The 15,062-nt window shown below is 42.3% G+C and overlaps 2 protein-coding genes across 2 annotated transcripts in view; both read left to right on the plus strand.

Moving 5' to 3' along the window:
* Positions 1-4,826, plus strand: part of LOC146577215 (uncharacterized) — a 29,683-nt gene extending 24,857 nt beyond the window's left edge. The window contains exon 3 of the mRNA XM_085267634.1: positions 4,750-4,826. Within this exon, the coding sequence (XP_085123760.1) occupies positions 4,750-4,826 (77 nt within the window). The remainder of the gene's footprint in view (positions 1-4,749) is intronic.
* Positions 4,827-10,316: 5,490 nt separating this feature from the next.
* The window catches only part of LOC146577216 (protein NLRC3-like), a 37,399-nt gene continuing 32,653 nt past the window's right edge, over positions 10,317-15,062 (plus strand). Inside the window, exon 1 of the mRNA XM_085267636.1 lies at positions 10,317-10,366. Within this exon, the coding sequence (XP_085123762.1) occupies positions 10,317-10,366 (50 nt within the window). The remainder of the gene's footprint in view (positions 10,367-15,062) is intronic.

Here is a 15,062-nt window from a genome sequence, read left to right on the forward strand (position 1 = left end):
AGATCCTCTGGTTTCTGTGTCAGACTCAAAAAGCTTGAGATCAGGCTCCACAGAGTTCAGATAGAATCATTTAAACTTGTGTTGAACTGAACTGGTTGCTGGGCTGAACTTCTACATAATACAGATCTACATGGGATCTTCTTTTCTGTTGTTTTACTGAGTCAGTTTTGTCCTTTTTTCTCTGTCCTGGTTTTGCTCGTCTGTAAATGATTGAAACTCAGTCAAATAGTTCATTGTTCTCCAGCAAAACGTTTTGGAAACTCATGTTTAACCTTTAAAACTCTGACATGTTTTAGCACACAAGGCTTCATCGGGGAGTTCACTCATGATTGGACCATGAGAACAAAGGTTTTTAGTGGTTTTATTATAAAGGTTTTATTATTATATAACAATGTTAATAATAATATCAATAACATTGAGGCACATTGTGTGGAGGAGGTTCAGTCATATCCTGATCATCCAGACAGATTTGATGGTTTTTATCCTCACCTGCTGTGTAGAAATGGTCTGACTGGTCGCTGTTACTGGGAGGTCGAGTGGAGAGGAAGAGTTTATATATCAGTGAGTTACAGAAGCATCAGAAGGAAAGGAGGCAGAGACTGTGTGTTTGGAAACAATGATCAGTCCTGGAGTCTGAGCTGCTCTGATGATGGTCCTCGTTCTGTCAGGCACAATAACAGATCAACATCCATCTCCTCCTCCTCTGTCTCTAACAGAGCAGCAGTGTATGTGGACTGTCCTGCTGGCACTCTGTCCTTCTACAGAGTCTCCTCTGACACTCTGATCCACCTCCACACCTTCAACACCACATTCACTCAAACTCTTTATCCTGGGTTTAGAGTCTGGTCTCGTGGTGCCTCAGTGTCCCTGTGCTGAGTGGAGTGTAAAGAGTGTCTCCTGTTACAGAAACACTCTGACTGTTGAACAGATAGTTCAGTCTGTACATGTCTGTCTCTTTCACTCACAAACACGTTTTCAGATTCATGGATTCAATCAGTTGATGTTTGAAACTCTTCTAAATGATTCCTTGTAAACTTCTTCAGTCACAAACAAACAGGAAGTGATGTCACATGTGTTCCTGTCCACACAGCAGAATGAGTCTATTGCTGACAGTGATGTACAAACAGAGTGAGCATTTCTGAGGCCCAAAATAAACTGAGTAGTTCACTGAATGAACAATGGACTGTGAGCTCAGTTCCTTCATCATTAGTATGGATTATATATGTATATGTATTATATTAGTATCATATATATCAGGTGCTGCTGCTTTCAGTCATTGTGCAAATGTGCTGTTTGTAAGCTTGTAAAGCTGCAGTCAGCTGAGACTGAAGAAGTCACCTGATCAGTGAGCAAACGTTTCTGAAAACGTCCAGATGAACAGAATCAACCTTTTGGGATCAGCCAGCAATGCAGCATCATTGTTGTTCAGCTTCAGAGGTTTGCAGGAATGAACTGATGACCAGAAACAGCTGCAAAGTCCAAGAAAATACCAGCTGGAGTTCAGCTGCATTTGAAGAAGTCAAAGAAAAGTAAGGATGGCAAAGGGCGACGTTTTCTTCCAAAGAGCTGCAAACATGGTCGACGCCTCATTAGAAGAATCATCTGGACATTTGTGAGGAACTCTAACCAAGAAAGCAACGTCACACAGATCCAACAGACAGTTTCCATGACTGCAAGTGTTGAGTGGAAAAATGCTACATTGCATTATTGCATCCTCTCACCACAGGAGGCGCTGTTGGCACCACTGATTGCTGATCAGCTGTTCTCTGATGATCTGATTGATACTGTGAATAACGGGACTCACTGAACTCTGTGACACAGTGAAGATTACAGAGTTTAACTTCAACATCTGACTGACGTCACACAGACAGAAGGATGAACCAGTGAGGCACAGAACACAGTTACTGGAGATACTGGATCAGCTCCATGTGAACCTCTGATGGAGAAGCTGCTGAGCCAGAGAAACATCAGGACATGACAGCAGCTGCACTTATCTAACAACATGTAGCAGAGCTGATCTATGTTAGAGGATCTATCACAGCAGCTGAAGCCAAAGTCCAACACTGGATACCAGCTGAGCCTGTGCTGAGTGTAGTGTTACAGGAAAAGGGCAGAAACACTGGTAGCTCCCAGTGATGCTGACTGGGGCACAGAGCTGAATGATGCAGCATCAGGACACTGTTTCAGTCTGACTGACAGAGAAACCTGTAGCTGTATCTACATGTGAGGCAGAGGCCACACAAGCAGCTTTCTATGTTTCACAGTGACTGAGATCTTCAGTGGGGGTGGACATGCTCCTGTACAGACCTCTGAGGAGAACCAAGGTGCAGTCAAAGAGTCCAGTCTGTCCTCACAGATGTGAACATGTGCTTTCATCAGGTCTGCTGTCAGCTAGCAGGCTCACATCAGAATCACTGTTCCTGAAAAACACAGTCTGTGTGACATCATCAGTCAGCTGATGGTCCCAGATCTGAATGGTTTCTGTCTCTACTGAGGAAGTCAGAGAATATCACTGAGGTGTGGATCAGGTCTGAGTGAGCTGTGGAGGGACAGCTTTAAACAGTCCACAGGTCTCACGTCCTGCTCAGTCTGGTAGCAGATACCTCGTATTGTTCCAGATGTGCTGACATCAGCAGCAGCACAGCTGTGTGATACCATGAATCTCAGTTATTGATCCAACACACAGTAAATACAAAGATCAGGATTTCTGAGAGTAATCATTATGAGTCTGAACACATGATCACTGAATGTTAGTCTCCACAATAATAAGCTAACACAAGCAAACACAGCTTTCAGCTCTTATTTTGAAACTGGCTTATTTAGAGAGCTGTGATGTGAGCGTGCCTGGCTCTGAGGCACTTGGGTCAGCCTCTGTTGTTTAGAAGTGTTACAGACTGTGAATGACACAGACCTGTCAGTTTCCATGTTTGTCTGTAACACAGCTCAGGGGCTCCATGCTGAACGCATCCATCCAGTGTTATTGATCCAGGACTGATACCAGCATTGGGATCAATACTACAACACACAATCACATGTGTCCACGTGATGTGTTTGACCAGCTTTATTCATTAATGATCAATCAGCTTATTTACTGCATCTGAGTCCAGCTTCATTTAAATGATCCAACCATGAAAATGACATCAGTCCTACAGAAGCACTTCATGCTAACAGGAAGTCATTTATTAAGGTGGAATAACACAGAGACACAACCACTCACAGCTAACCTGACCCCACTAACTGCATGTGTTTGGACTGTGGGAGGAAGCCGGAGTACCGGAGAGGACGCACACAAACACGGGAGAACATGAAGCACTGAAACAAAGATGGTGGATTTGACCTCAGGACCAGGCAGGGTTACAGGGGTCATGACCCCCCAATAATAGATCCAGCTACACTGAAACTGTCAATTTCATTTACTTTTACTGTTTTAAAGCTATCAGGCTGCTTTGTGGCTCACTCAATACTAAACTAAGATACTTTCAGTGTGAATCATTTGCAGGAACACAGGCAGGATTTAAAGTGCAGAACTTTACAGTCTCTGTCTCAAAGTTGGTCTGAACATGCTAACAGCTCTTTGTTTTTTTCAGTTTTCACTGGTTTGATGTAATGAAAGAAATTTTAAAGAAGCAGACGATTGTTGTTATTTTAGTTCTATAGTTTCATAAATCGTGGTGTGGATCTAAGTCAACATTCAGAATAAATAAGATAATACAGCACTTTGATGGTTGCCTTTGTATTTTCCCAGCAGTGCTCAGGTTGGTTCTCGGCTACATTTACATACAGATGTTAATGTGTTCAGCAGCTGGACTCATCTGAGGAAGGAACATTGGAAAGGTGCTCAGTGCACAACTGCATCACTAATTTTATGTAAGACCCTGTGTTTTATTGTATTTATATATTTGTAACATTTGACTCAAACACTTTTGGGAAGGATGAAAATGTTTTCAGGAGGAAGTTTTTCCTTCTGTCCGACTGCAGTACACACAACACTGCGTCTCCCCCCATTATCACACTTCCTCAGGCTGCTGATGAGCGCCCCCTGGTGTCAGTGTTGATGACGTCATGCACAGTGAAACATAAACAGTGTCTGTTAATAAAAAATCATGTGTCCATTTTCATGTTTGCATCATGTTTCTGTAAAATCATCAGCTGTTTCTGAACCTTCTTCATTGTTTGACTCATTCCAACAGCTGTGAGCTGTGATGGAGTCAGAGCAGCTTCCTCACTGATGTTCAGGTGAAGCTGAACTTAATAAACTGTAGAAATGATCAGGATTCAGGTTGGATGTGTAAAACACTTCTGTGTGAGGTCGCAGTGCTTCATATGTGTGTGTGGGCTGAAGCACACACGTGTGAGTCCTCAGAGGTTTCACACACATCACTGCACACACTTATAATCCTAGTTTAAGCTTGTGGATCATATCGGACACATCAGCAGCTCTTTGGAGACAAAGATTTGAGATTTAAGATGAGTCATAGTCTTTCTATCCATGGTAGCTTCCACTGCTGAGGCTCGGGAAACATGAAGAGGATAATTAAGAGCAAGCATCAGCTCTGTCTCATCTAACTACACAGTATTATGATCATGCACTTATGTCTCAAACTAAGACACAATGAGACAAAATGAGTTCTGTGAGTCTTTAGATTATCAGTAAATTCTGGTGACAGTTTGACGCTCAGTGGAGCCATTTTTGGTTTGTGATGAGTGTTTTGTGAGCTTCTGTTTTGTGAATCGCTCTTTGTAATTTAGAAGATGGTGCAGAAATGTGCGCGCCCTTATCTGAGAGGACACGGAGAGAGTGTCGCAGACTCGAGGTGAGGAGATAAACCTCGGAGCAGGATGGCCTGCACGTTACCCATGTGCATCTTTTCAGTGACATCAAGTGAACCCATAATAAGCATTTCTATGTCTTAGACATCATGTCCATTTCTAATGAGAGATTATTTTTAAATGAGGGAAACCTGGTCTAACAACACGCTTCCAACAGAGCTAAAGGTTCACCACAGTGAGACGGTGGGACTCTGATAAGAACTGAAACACTGTGTATGAACAGCTGAGACAAAACTATATATAAACACTCATTTATTCCAGTTTAGTTTACAATGATTTCAAAGTGGAACGATTCATGTTCGTGAGCTGTTACAAACACAACTATTGATTTGTCTATATATGGTCGGACTACAAGGCTCGTGTTGAGGCTCTTGGAATAATGTGTGAATTACAGCAAGAAATGATGGTTTTCCATTTTACCAAAGTGGAATAAAATCACCACAGCAAAGAAATCATGTTATTGTCTGCAGCTAAAATATATGGTGAACATGGTTTTATAATAATGTGCAGACACAACCTCACTCTGCTCTATACGAGGAGCCAACCACAGCTGTCCGGGTCTTCATCCACCACCTCCACCATCTTTGCTCATCATCATTCACTTAATTGCTGATTGGTTTAAATCAAACTCCATTACAGGTTCAACTCCATCATATAACAGCATGTTGACTTTGGATCTGGTGTGCAGTGCCACCTTAAAAGATGAGGAAACTAAGAGATTACAAAAAAAGAAGTGGAGGAGTTAAAGAGCTGCAGCAGATTAACAGTTTCTGACAGTCATGTGTTAGAAATAGGACGATTAGATGAGCTGAGGGATCCATCTACTGCTCAGTGAAGCCTCATCAGAAACAGTCTCAGTGGAAGGATGGCTCTATTGTTAAGGAAGGACACAGGCAGAAAGACTGGCGTCTGTCACACAGGAACTGGACTGAAAATCAGCTGCACATATTCATCAGTATGTGCAAACATATTATAGGTGTGGAATTCAGGACAGTACCATCAGAAGTTGATCCACTGTGCAAATGTCTGATTGGCAGTGGCTTCATTTTTCACTATGAACAAACTGCTAATGCAGCATCACAGGACGTCAGCCATGGATTGGCCTCCCCAGACCTCAACATTACTGAAACATCTTAACAGAGGATGGAAACAAAGGGAACCAACATCCAAGAAAAGAGCTGCTGCTGAAAACTTCCTCACAGAAAACACAAACAAGCTTGACTAAGAGACTCCAGGCTGTGCTGAATTATAAAGGTGGACTGACCTCCAGGGTCCTTAGTATCATATAAGCTCAGTTTGTGTCTTATATACTTTCCATTTATATAACAAAATATATAGAAAGGAGGGTGGTTTAAGATGTGTGTAGAGTTTTATTCATTATCTTTAGACAAACAAAGAAAGCACCATCCATTCGTCTCCAGTCTGTATGAAAAACAGGGGAAAGGTCAAATTAAACCTTTGAAATTCCTTTCACAATAAATCCATAAATAAACAAAATAAAACAGAAAAGTGTTTAAACCCACTTTTCCATAAAGCTGTCAATAGGAAATGTTCCAGTAAACATGTCTGTGTTTCTGCTGTTTTCCTTTCATGCGTCCACAGCTGACAGGTAACCCTATTGGAGTCGCCATAGTGACGGGTGGCGTCTCAGCTTCAGCGTGTTGATGGGCACAGCCATGGTTACCACAGCTGGAGTTGGTGTACGGCGAGCTGTGAGAGGACAGAGATGGAGAACGCACATTTAACTCTTTAACAGGAGATACGTTACGACTAACAGACGACTGCTGTCTACATGATGTCTTTGCAGCCCTTATGCTACATGTTACACAACTTTTCTTCATGCCAACAAGACTGAGGTGCCACATAGTCGACACATACAGCTGATTATGATGCATGTTTTACTATTGCTATGTTCACATCATCTGCTTGGCTTTATTACTGAAAGCCTGGAGATCCTCTGACGTGTGCATGGCTGATGTGAAGTATGATTAGTCCTACATGACATCAACAACAGAGGCAATGAAAGCTTTGTTGTTAACAGGTTGTAGGTAAAGTCAAATGTCTACTTCTACACTTGTGTTGGGTAAAGTTCTTCTCCCTGCAGCAGATTTATATCTGTGCTTTCACAGGGCGTGATGTGGAGCTCAGCGCTGAGGTGCAGGTCTCCTTGGAGACGGCATCCTGGCTGAAATATTATCATGCTTCCAAAATATTTCAGCTTTTATTTTGAAAGAAACAAGACTTGAAAACGAATCCCCTTCTTCCTCTTTGTCTTTGTTCTTCAGAGGAGTGTCACCTGGACAAACTCAGGGCTGTTCTAGAGCCTTTCTTATTATTTGACTCCATAGAAATAAAACTGAATCGAATCAAACAAAAACTCCCAAACAGCTAAAACACTTTGCTTTATTCTCTTTTTTAACAAATACGTTGAAGTCCATCCACAACAACACAGCTGAGATCTCCTTTGTAATCAAGTGTTTACATCCTTTGTACAGATCTGCATACAAAACAATCATTTACGTCCCACAGAAGTCTAGTTACACGTAACTATACAAGAACTGGTGAATGACAGAAACATGAGACACATGATCACAGGTGATAACAAAAAGAGAAAGAATTCATGTGTTAGTGATGTTTTTCAGCCCTGATGGCTCATGTTGGAGAAACAAGCTGAGGTACGTGGAAAGTTCACACACACAAGTGGGCGTGAGCGCACACACAGAGAGAAACACAACTGAAGCATCTGTTTGCTGTTTCTGCTTTCATCATCTCTGCTGCTGTGTCAGGCTGGGGTCTCTCAGTGACGTGGTTGAGGTGAAGTATGACGAGTATCCCTGATTCAGTCCATCGAGACAAAGGGCAAAGAAAGCTGTTGTTAACAAACTCTATGGTGATGTGGCATTTAGCTCTGACTCTACGCTCTGCTGAATCCTTTGAACCTGCTGATCAGTAAAGCTCTACGTGCTGCAGCAGATTGACCTCATCTGTGTTCACAGGTGTGGACCTCAGCGCTGAGGTGCAGGAGACTTTCATTCAGTTCTCCCTGCAAACAGCATCCAGCCTGGAAATACTGTCATCTTTCCCACAAATGGTGCTCTTATCTCAGAGAAGAAGTCTGATGTAAATAACTGCAATCAACAGTGATGTTCTGCACAGATCACTTTTCCATTTTGCTCTCTAGATGAGTCCCAGCTGCCTGACCTTGTGTCCAGGTGATCGTCTCACTGAGGAGCTTTTGTTCTGAAAATCTCACGTCCATCACCTGTTTCCTTTTTACTATCTCTGCTCTTTCTTTATTCACAATGCTCATAATATCACACAATTATATTCATCACCTGCATGTTTTTATCCAGCTGCTGTTAGAACCAAACAAATAAAAAGGATGAAAAGCCTGAAATCCTTTGATTTATTACATTTGAAACAAATATGAGAGCATCCCTAACAGCACAGCTGAGACCTTTGTTTTAATCAAGCCTTTGTATCGACACACTTGTAAAGATTCATATACAAAACATAATAGAATAAATCAATATAAAATACACATAATCACAAAAATGCAGCCATGTTGTGAGTTTGCATCTAAAACATGCATGTTTCCCTTTGTACAGGCAGATTTACAGCAGACAAAGCAACACGCTGATCGACTTTGACCGCTGCAAAAACAAAATACCCACCAAGTCTGAAGTCGATCAGAGGAACTGTTGACAGACTGACAGACAAACAGATGCTTGATTCATTAGTGCGATTAAATGTTCTTCTTTAGCAGCATCACTTCATGTGTTTGTGTTCCAGGAATAAAGGTCTGTTTAAACTGGACGTCTCCTCAGCATCACTCGTGCTGTCATGGTTTCAAAGCTGTGCAGAAAGAATCTGAGGGATGATACAGAGGTGACCAAAGTTACAAACATCCAGCTGTGCTGCAAATGTTTGCAGAGCTCCAAACTCTTTGGCTTTCTGCAGAGCAAGTATGGAAGAAGCACCTGAGCTAACTTCAGTTTAGACGATATGAGGAAAAATGCTGCTTCCCAAAGTTTCCTACAAGTATCCAGTTTATATTTAGAGAAGCGAAGGCTCTTTATCCTGACAACTACTCCCTGGTGGATCCCTGTCCTGTGACAGCAGCAAAGACTGTGTATCAGTATCATCAAAGCCACTTCAATAACCAGTGTTTAAAGCTCTCTAGCAGATGGACTTCAGTGGCAGCAGCCTCTGTCTGCTGTGTACAGAAGGTTCTCTGATGAAGCACACAGCAGATGCTGCACTACAACAGCAGCAGCAGCTCAGCTTCAGTTTGCTTCGACGCCCTTTTTGACCTGTGAAACAGCAGAAAATGAAACATTTCAACACCCGTTTGTTAGCATGAGCTATTCTGCTGTTTTTCATCATTTCACAGGTGAAATAAAATCACATTTACTTCCTGTAGGAGTGATCGTGTCCAGCCTGACTGAGACCATGTGCTCCATCCTGCACAGGTAATAAACCTCTGACATGAAGGGCTGTCAAGTAGTTTTAGACAAATGGGGGTAAAAGAGACGTTAAAAGCTTAAAGAGAAACTACATTTTCTAAGAACTGTCTGACGTTCACCTCTCACACAGTGGATACGATTCTGCCGCTGCAGGAATAATCTTTGTGGTTATGAAACTGTCCATGTGTTTGCAGAAAATGTCACATGTTCAAAGCCATCCCAGCACCTGGGGTTTGTATAAGTGCAGCTGTTGGTGGGGAGATAGTCTCACTCTTCTATATAAAGAGTCAGCAGGCAGCAGATCTTCATCTGTGATCTCCTCCATCATCACGTCTTCACTCTTCAGCAGCTATGGCTTCACTTCGTGCCCTTGTGGGAGTGGTGCTGTGCTCCTCATGGTTTCTGCTTCTGCCTCAGGCGGACTTTGATTTACAGAGTCATCCATAATATTTTTTATTTTTTATTTTACTGCCCATCTATTTTCATACAAATGTCTCCGTCTTATGGAAAAGGGGTGGAGCTTATCCAACGAGGACAGGCAGGCCCCCCCAGACAGTTTAGCAGTCTATACAGGAGGCTGACCTTTGCAACATGTACTTCTATAATGACTTCACCATTTAGGTTATTTGGTTATGTTTCACCCTGGATTTTGTGTGATAATATTTATTTTGTCCACTGATTTAAAAACAACAAACTATATGAATATAAAACAGAGTGAACAACAAAACATCAGCTTTGGAAACTTTGATGTAAAATTCTGCAGTTGTTTTCTCAGATATAGCATAAATCAAACTAACATACATCAGTGTGTTATTAATGTGCACACACACACACACACACACACACACACACACACACACACACACACACACACGTGTTACAATAAACAGCTCTTATGCTTCTGTATGATTCTCAGTGCTTTCCATTTGCGTGTCCACAGGTTGCTGTAAGTGGTGCTTGACTGCAGTTTGCTCTCATTTCAAGTGGTTTGCTGTCACAAAGCCAACAGGAAGTCCGGCCATGGTTGAGCCAACTGAAGATGGGTTGAAGGTGGCGTCCTCGTTTCCTCTGTGAGTGCGAGAGGACAGACAAAGCAAACACCGTTTGGACAGCATTAAAATATTTACACTGATGATTAATGTTGTGTCTTTGCACCTGTAGCGATACATGTTGGAAAATGGAGACTTTAGCCACCAAGACTGACGTGCCTGGAAACTTCCCTGTGAGTACGCCCACAAAGACAGGAAACAGTTTAGCCACCGCGGTTAATCCTCCATCATCATCATCCAGTATTTTTCACATCTTTTCTTCTGCTGTTTCCCTTGTTGTCAGTCACGGGGTTTGTGACTGAAATGCGTGTGGTCGATGGGAAGCCTGACGAGTACGGCCTGAATCATTCCATCAACACCGGACGGAGTGAAACCTTTGTTGAAAACAGATTATATGGTAACGTTGCATTTAGCTTCAGTAAACTGTGAAGTTACAGCAGCAGATTTACATCACGTGGCTTCACAGGAAGTAGTCTGGACCTCAGCGCTGAGGTTCAAGCAGCTCTGCTTGCAGACGGCATCCTTCCTGAAAATGTTCTTCATCTTCCTAAAACCAGAACTTTTACATTGGTGCTGAAGTTCTATATAAAAACAGCCTGAAATACAAAGTGATGTTGTGCACTGATTACCTCACACTTTCCATGTTTCCTTCTACAGAGGAGTGTCCGCCTGAGTGTTTTGTCTGATCTGTTGTTGATCGTCTCATTGACACTGCATGCAGATCTGACACCAGGGCTGGACTGGGACAAAAAATGGTCCCGGGCATTTTGACTGGAGACCGGCCCCCCAGGTATTAAAGGAAAAACCATGAAGCCTTTGAATGAAAACAAACGCTGTTGTCACAGTGATGGACGCTGTCTTGTTGGTATACATGCATCAGTCTAATAAACTTAAACCTGCACCATCCTCCCTGTCCTGGTATTCTAAACAGGAAGTAGACTGTTGGTCGAGTTAACCTCCTGAACATCTACAACACACGGTGGAAACCTGAAATTAAGACAGAGACTAGAGGTGAGACATGATCATTGCTGATTACTGATGACAGATTTAGATATATTTTCATAAACCTTTCATTTGCCACATCAATAAACAGCACGGCAGGGCAAAATATGTTTTCTAACATGGCAACCTTTAAAAAGTGAAAGGAGACAGAAAGACAGCTGAGAAAGAATCAAACGGACTTTTTGATGCATTTTACACACAGTACTGGTGCAGAATCTAGAAAATGTGGGAAACACTGGCATCATATGCAGTACTTACTTCTGAAGAAATTATGATGGGACCCTAAAAATGACTATGTACAATAATGGATTTCTATACATTTTACATCAGATGAAAACGTTTGTTGTAAGATTCAGATAATTATTTATTAAAAGTGAGACATTTTAAATGAGAACAAGAAAGAAAAGTATGTCTTTGTGCCCCCCTCTCCCTGTTAATGCCCTGCCTGCCCCCCTGGCAACACTTTGCTAGACCCGCCCCTGCACAGTTACCAGCTGTCAGCTACACAAAAAGGATCCTGGTGTTATTTGTCTCTCAGAAACAGTTCATAACTTCAACTCATTTTTGTTTTGTCATGTTTTGTTCTTTACATTGTCTTTCTTCTATATAATTGTTAAACATTTAATAAATATGTCTACAAAAAGATTTTAAAAATCAGACATTTCACACAGACACCCAAATGATTTCTGACTGATGAAGGGGGCTGAAGGTGCCCTGCTCTTGCCCAGCTTCTGCTGCTCTCTCCCTGCTCACTGTCAGCAGCTGGCAGCCTCGGTCCTGCCTGAGACTCTTCATCTATCAGTGCCAAAGAATATGGGAAATAGCAACGCACAACATGCACATTACAAAACAAGCACATGAATCAGCATTACATTCATTAGTGAAGTGCTGACGTTCGTTCCTAAACTTTGGGCCTTAATTAACATCACTGTGAACTAATGTTTGCTTTGCTTCTTAACCAGTGAAGCAGCGAGGGGCTTTCTGAGGCTCCTGCTCGTAAATGCCCAAAATGAGTCGAGTATTTCTCTGCAACTACAAACTCTGCTTTCATCAGAGGTGTAAATATTACAGCACTGTGTCAGAGTCACTGAGGCTGGAACACAGAAAAAGGAAGTAGATGTATTTATTTTTAGACTTTATTGCCTGGAACCACTTTAAAAATACGCTTTGGGTCACAATTAACTGCAGAAACCAGGAATCCACATATGAACATTATCTGTGCAGAGATTTATGCTTCTGAAGGTAAACAGTGAAAACTTGCAGCACTAAATGCACAGATAGCCAGGCGTTTCACATTTTGGGACCATCTGCCAGTTTTCATTTCTTAGGTATTGAAGAGCAGAAATGATTGAATTTTATTTACATGCTTAAAAATGTTTGCTTTTGAATATTATTTGAAGAATTACCCACACACTCAGGCACTGTGGGCCTGTTTCCCTTTGCACAACCGAGTGTTGGAAACGGGCCTTTTCTCTTTAAACTCTGAGGGGCTGTAACTTTGGCTTCTATTGGCAGATTTGCATGATTGACCCTCTTTTTAAAATAGTTTTAGCCAAGAGAATCAAGCTAACATCACTGTTTTTACGTCAGCTCACGTCACACGAGCTGTTTCAAGAAAAGTCCTCCTGTCACACAGCAATGCCTACATGAATCACACCACTCTGCTTAAATAATAATAATAATGTTTAGTGAAGCAGGTGAAGCAAAGGGCTGCTTTTAATAGGCTGGGAGACCCAGGTGTGCTGCTTTAGCTGCTGAGCCTCTCATGCTAGCCTCCATCTATAAGCTGGGATCACAGGAGCACTGCAGTCCTGACTAGATCAAGGATTGTTATTCATGCAGGTGACAAAAGTTTACATTCACAGAGTCATAGGATTGAGCCTGGTTTGAAAAGCAGCTGTTTAATGCAGCTGCTTAGAGTTCACACACAGTAGAAGAATCAGACTTGAGTCACATTTCAAACACTGGAAAAATACTCAGCAAGTAACAATGAAAACAGCACAGACTCAGTATATCCTGTTCAGTCCTGTGTTTGATATGAATGTGCTGTTCAGAGAGGATCTCATGTCCTCTTTTACAAAGCCTTTGTTTCATGATGTTTGTGTATAAATGAATGTAGGTGTGTTTCTAAGTGTGAAGGAGCCCTGGGAGAAAAGACTGAAGCTTGTGCCAAAGAACAAACAGGAAATAAAGATCAGCATTAATGAAGACGAGCACAGAAGGAGCCCAAGCACGTGTTGCTTTTTCAGATTTCTCTAAAAGTGTGTGTTCATTTGTTCCATCCTTCACAACAAACAACAGCTGACAGACACACATGCACTCTGTGTCACTTCACAGGGGCTGATGAAAGTGGACACAGTAAAGGGAGAGCTGGACCTGCTCTACACATCCTGCACTCTGTTAACAGACTTTATTCTGCAGCATCAACAGATAAAAATATATGAAGATATAGAAACGTTTAACATTGTGACTGTTCACGTTAGTGAAGCTGTTACTTTGCTGCCAGGTGGGAAAAGAAGCCTAAAGCTGAGTCTGATTAAACATCTGCTGCACCAGAGAGTTTCATGGCCCTGCTTTATCCTGTGCTTGCTGACCACCTCGTCCTGAAACCTCTTCATCATCCTCACAGTTGTGTGAAGAAAGAGGGAAGCAGGTGGAAACCATCTGTGCTGCTGTGTTCACTTGTGTGTGTGCGTCTATGGTCATATCTAATGTGTACCTACAGACAAACACAAACACCTGGCATTGCACAAGAGTCTCTATGGAGCAACCTGCAGATGTCAGAGATGTGATTAGAGGGTAAAGTGGACTAGTGAGAGCATCTATGTTGTTGTTGTCTGCTGGGGGACAGCATCAGCTCCAGAGATGCATCAGGATCAGCAAACTAATCTGCAAGGCTGCAAGTGTCACTGAAGGAGTTTGAGTCAGTGAGGGACTCAAACTCACACAGCTGGTCAAGAAGGCTCAGCAGCTGCTATATTTCCTGAGGAGGCTGAGGAAATTTGGTATGTTGGCCAAGATCCTCAGCAGGTTCTACAGCTGCACTGTGGAGAGCAGCCTGACCAGCTGCATCACTGCATGGTACGGCAGCACTACTGCAAACCGCAAACGCCTGCAGAGAGTGATAACAACTGTGGAGAAGATCATCAGGACCCCGCTGCCCTCTCTGCAGAGCAGCTACCATCACAGAGTCCAGAGGAGAGACACACCTCTGCCCTCGAGACGAAGGTTCAGAAGTGTGAAATGTAGAACATCCAGACTCAACAACTCCATCTTCCCCACTGCTATCAGACTCCTGAACAGCTGACCGACCTCAAACTGCAGTTTGCACATCAGGTCACTTTGCACACTAAGTTCATTTTGCACATTAAACTCCATGTACATCCATGTACATCGACATCTGCAGACCACACGTGTCTTCAGTTACTTATTTGTACTTATTTGCAGTTATTTATCTTTTTATTTTATTTTTTTAAGTTATTTTTTATCCTTATTTTATCTTTTTATTTATTCTTATCTTGTTCTTTTAACCATTATCTAACTTGGCATTGTGCACGGTGTGTTTAGATTCAGTTTAAATTCAGGGACACGGAGCCCCTGTTGATCCTCTACCTAATCACACGAGCCACGGTGTGAGAACGGGTGTGGGTCACAATCAGCCAAGGTCTTGGGTGAACCCATTGTGAGATCTAGCCCCACGCTATCATGTGATTTC

Source organism: Mchenga conophoros, linkage group LG3 (genome assembly GCF_057382185.1).
Source record: "Mchenga conophoros isolate Kocher_MC1m ecotype Shallow Benthic linkage group LG3, M_conophoros_male_GT1.1, whole genome shotgun sequence".
In the NCBI taxonomy this organism is placed as follows: domain Eukaryota; kingdom Metazoa; phylum Chordata; class Actinopteri; order Cichliformes; family Cichlidae; genus Mchenga; species Mchenga conophoros.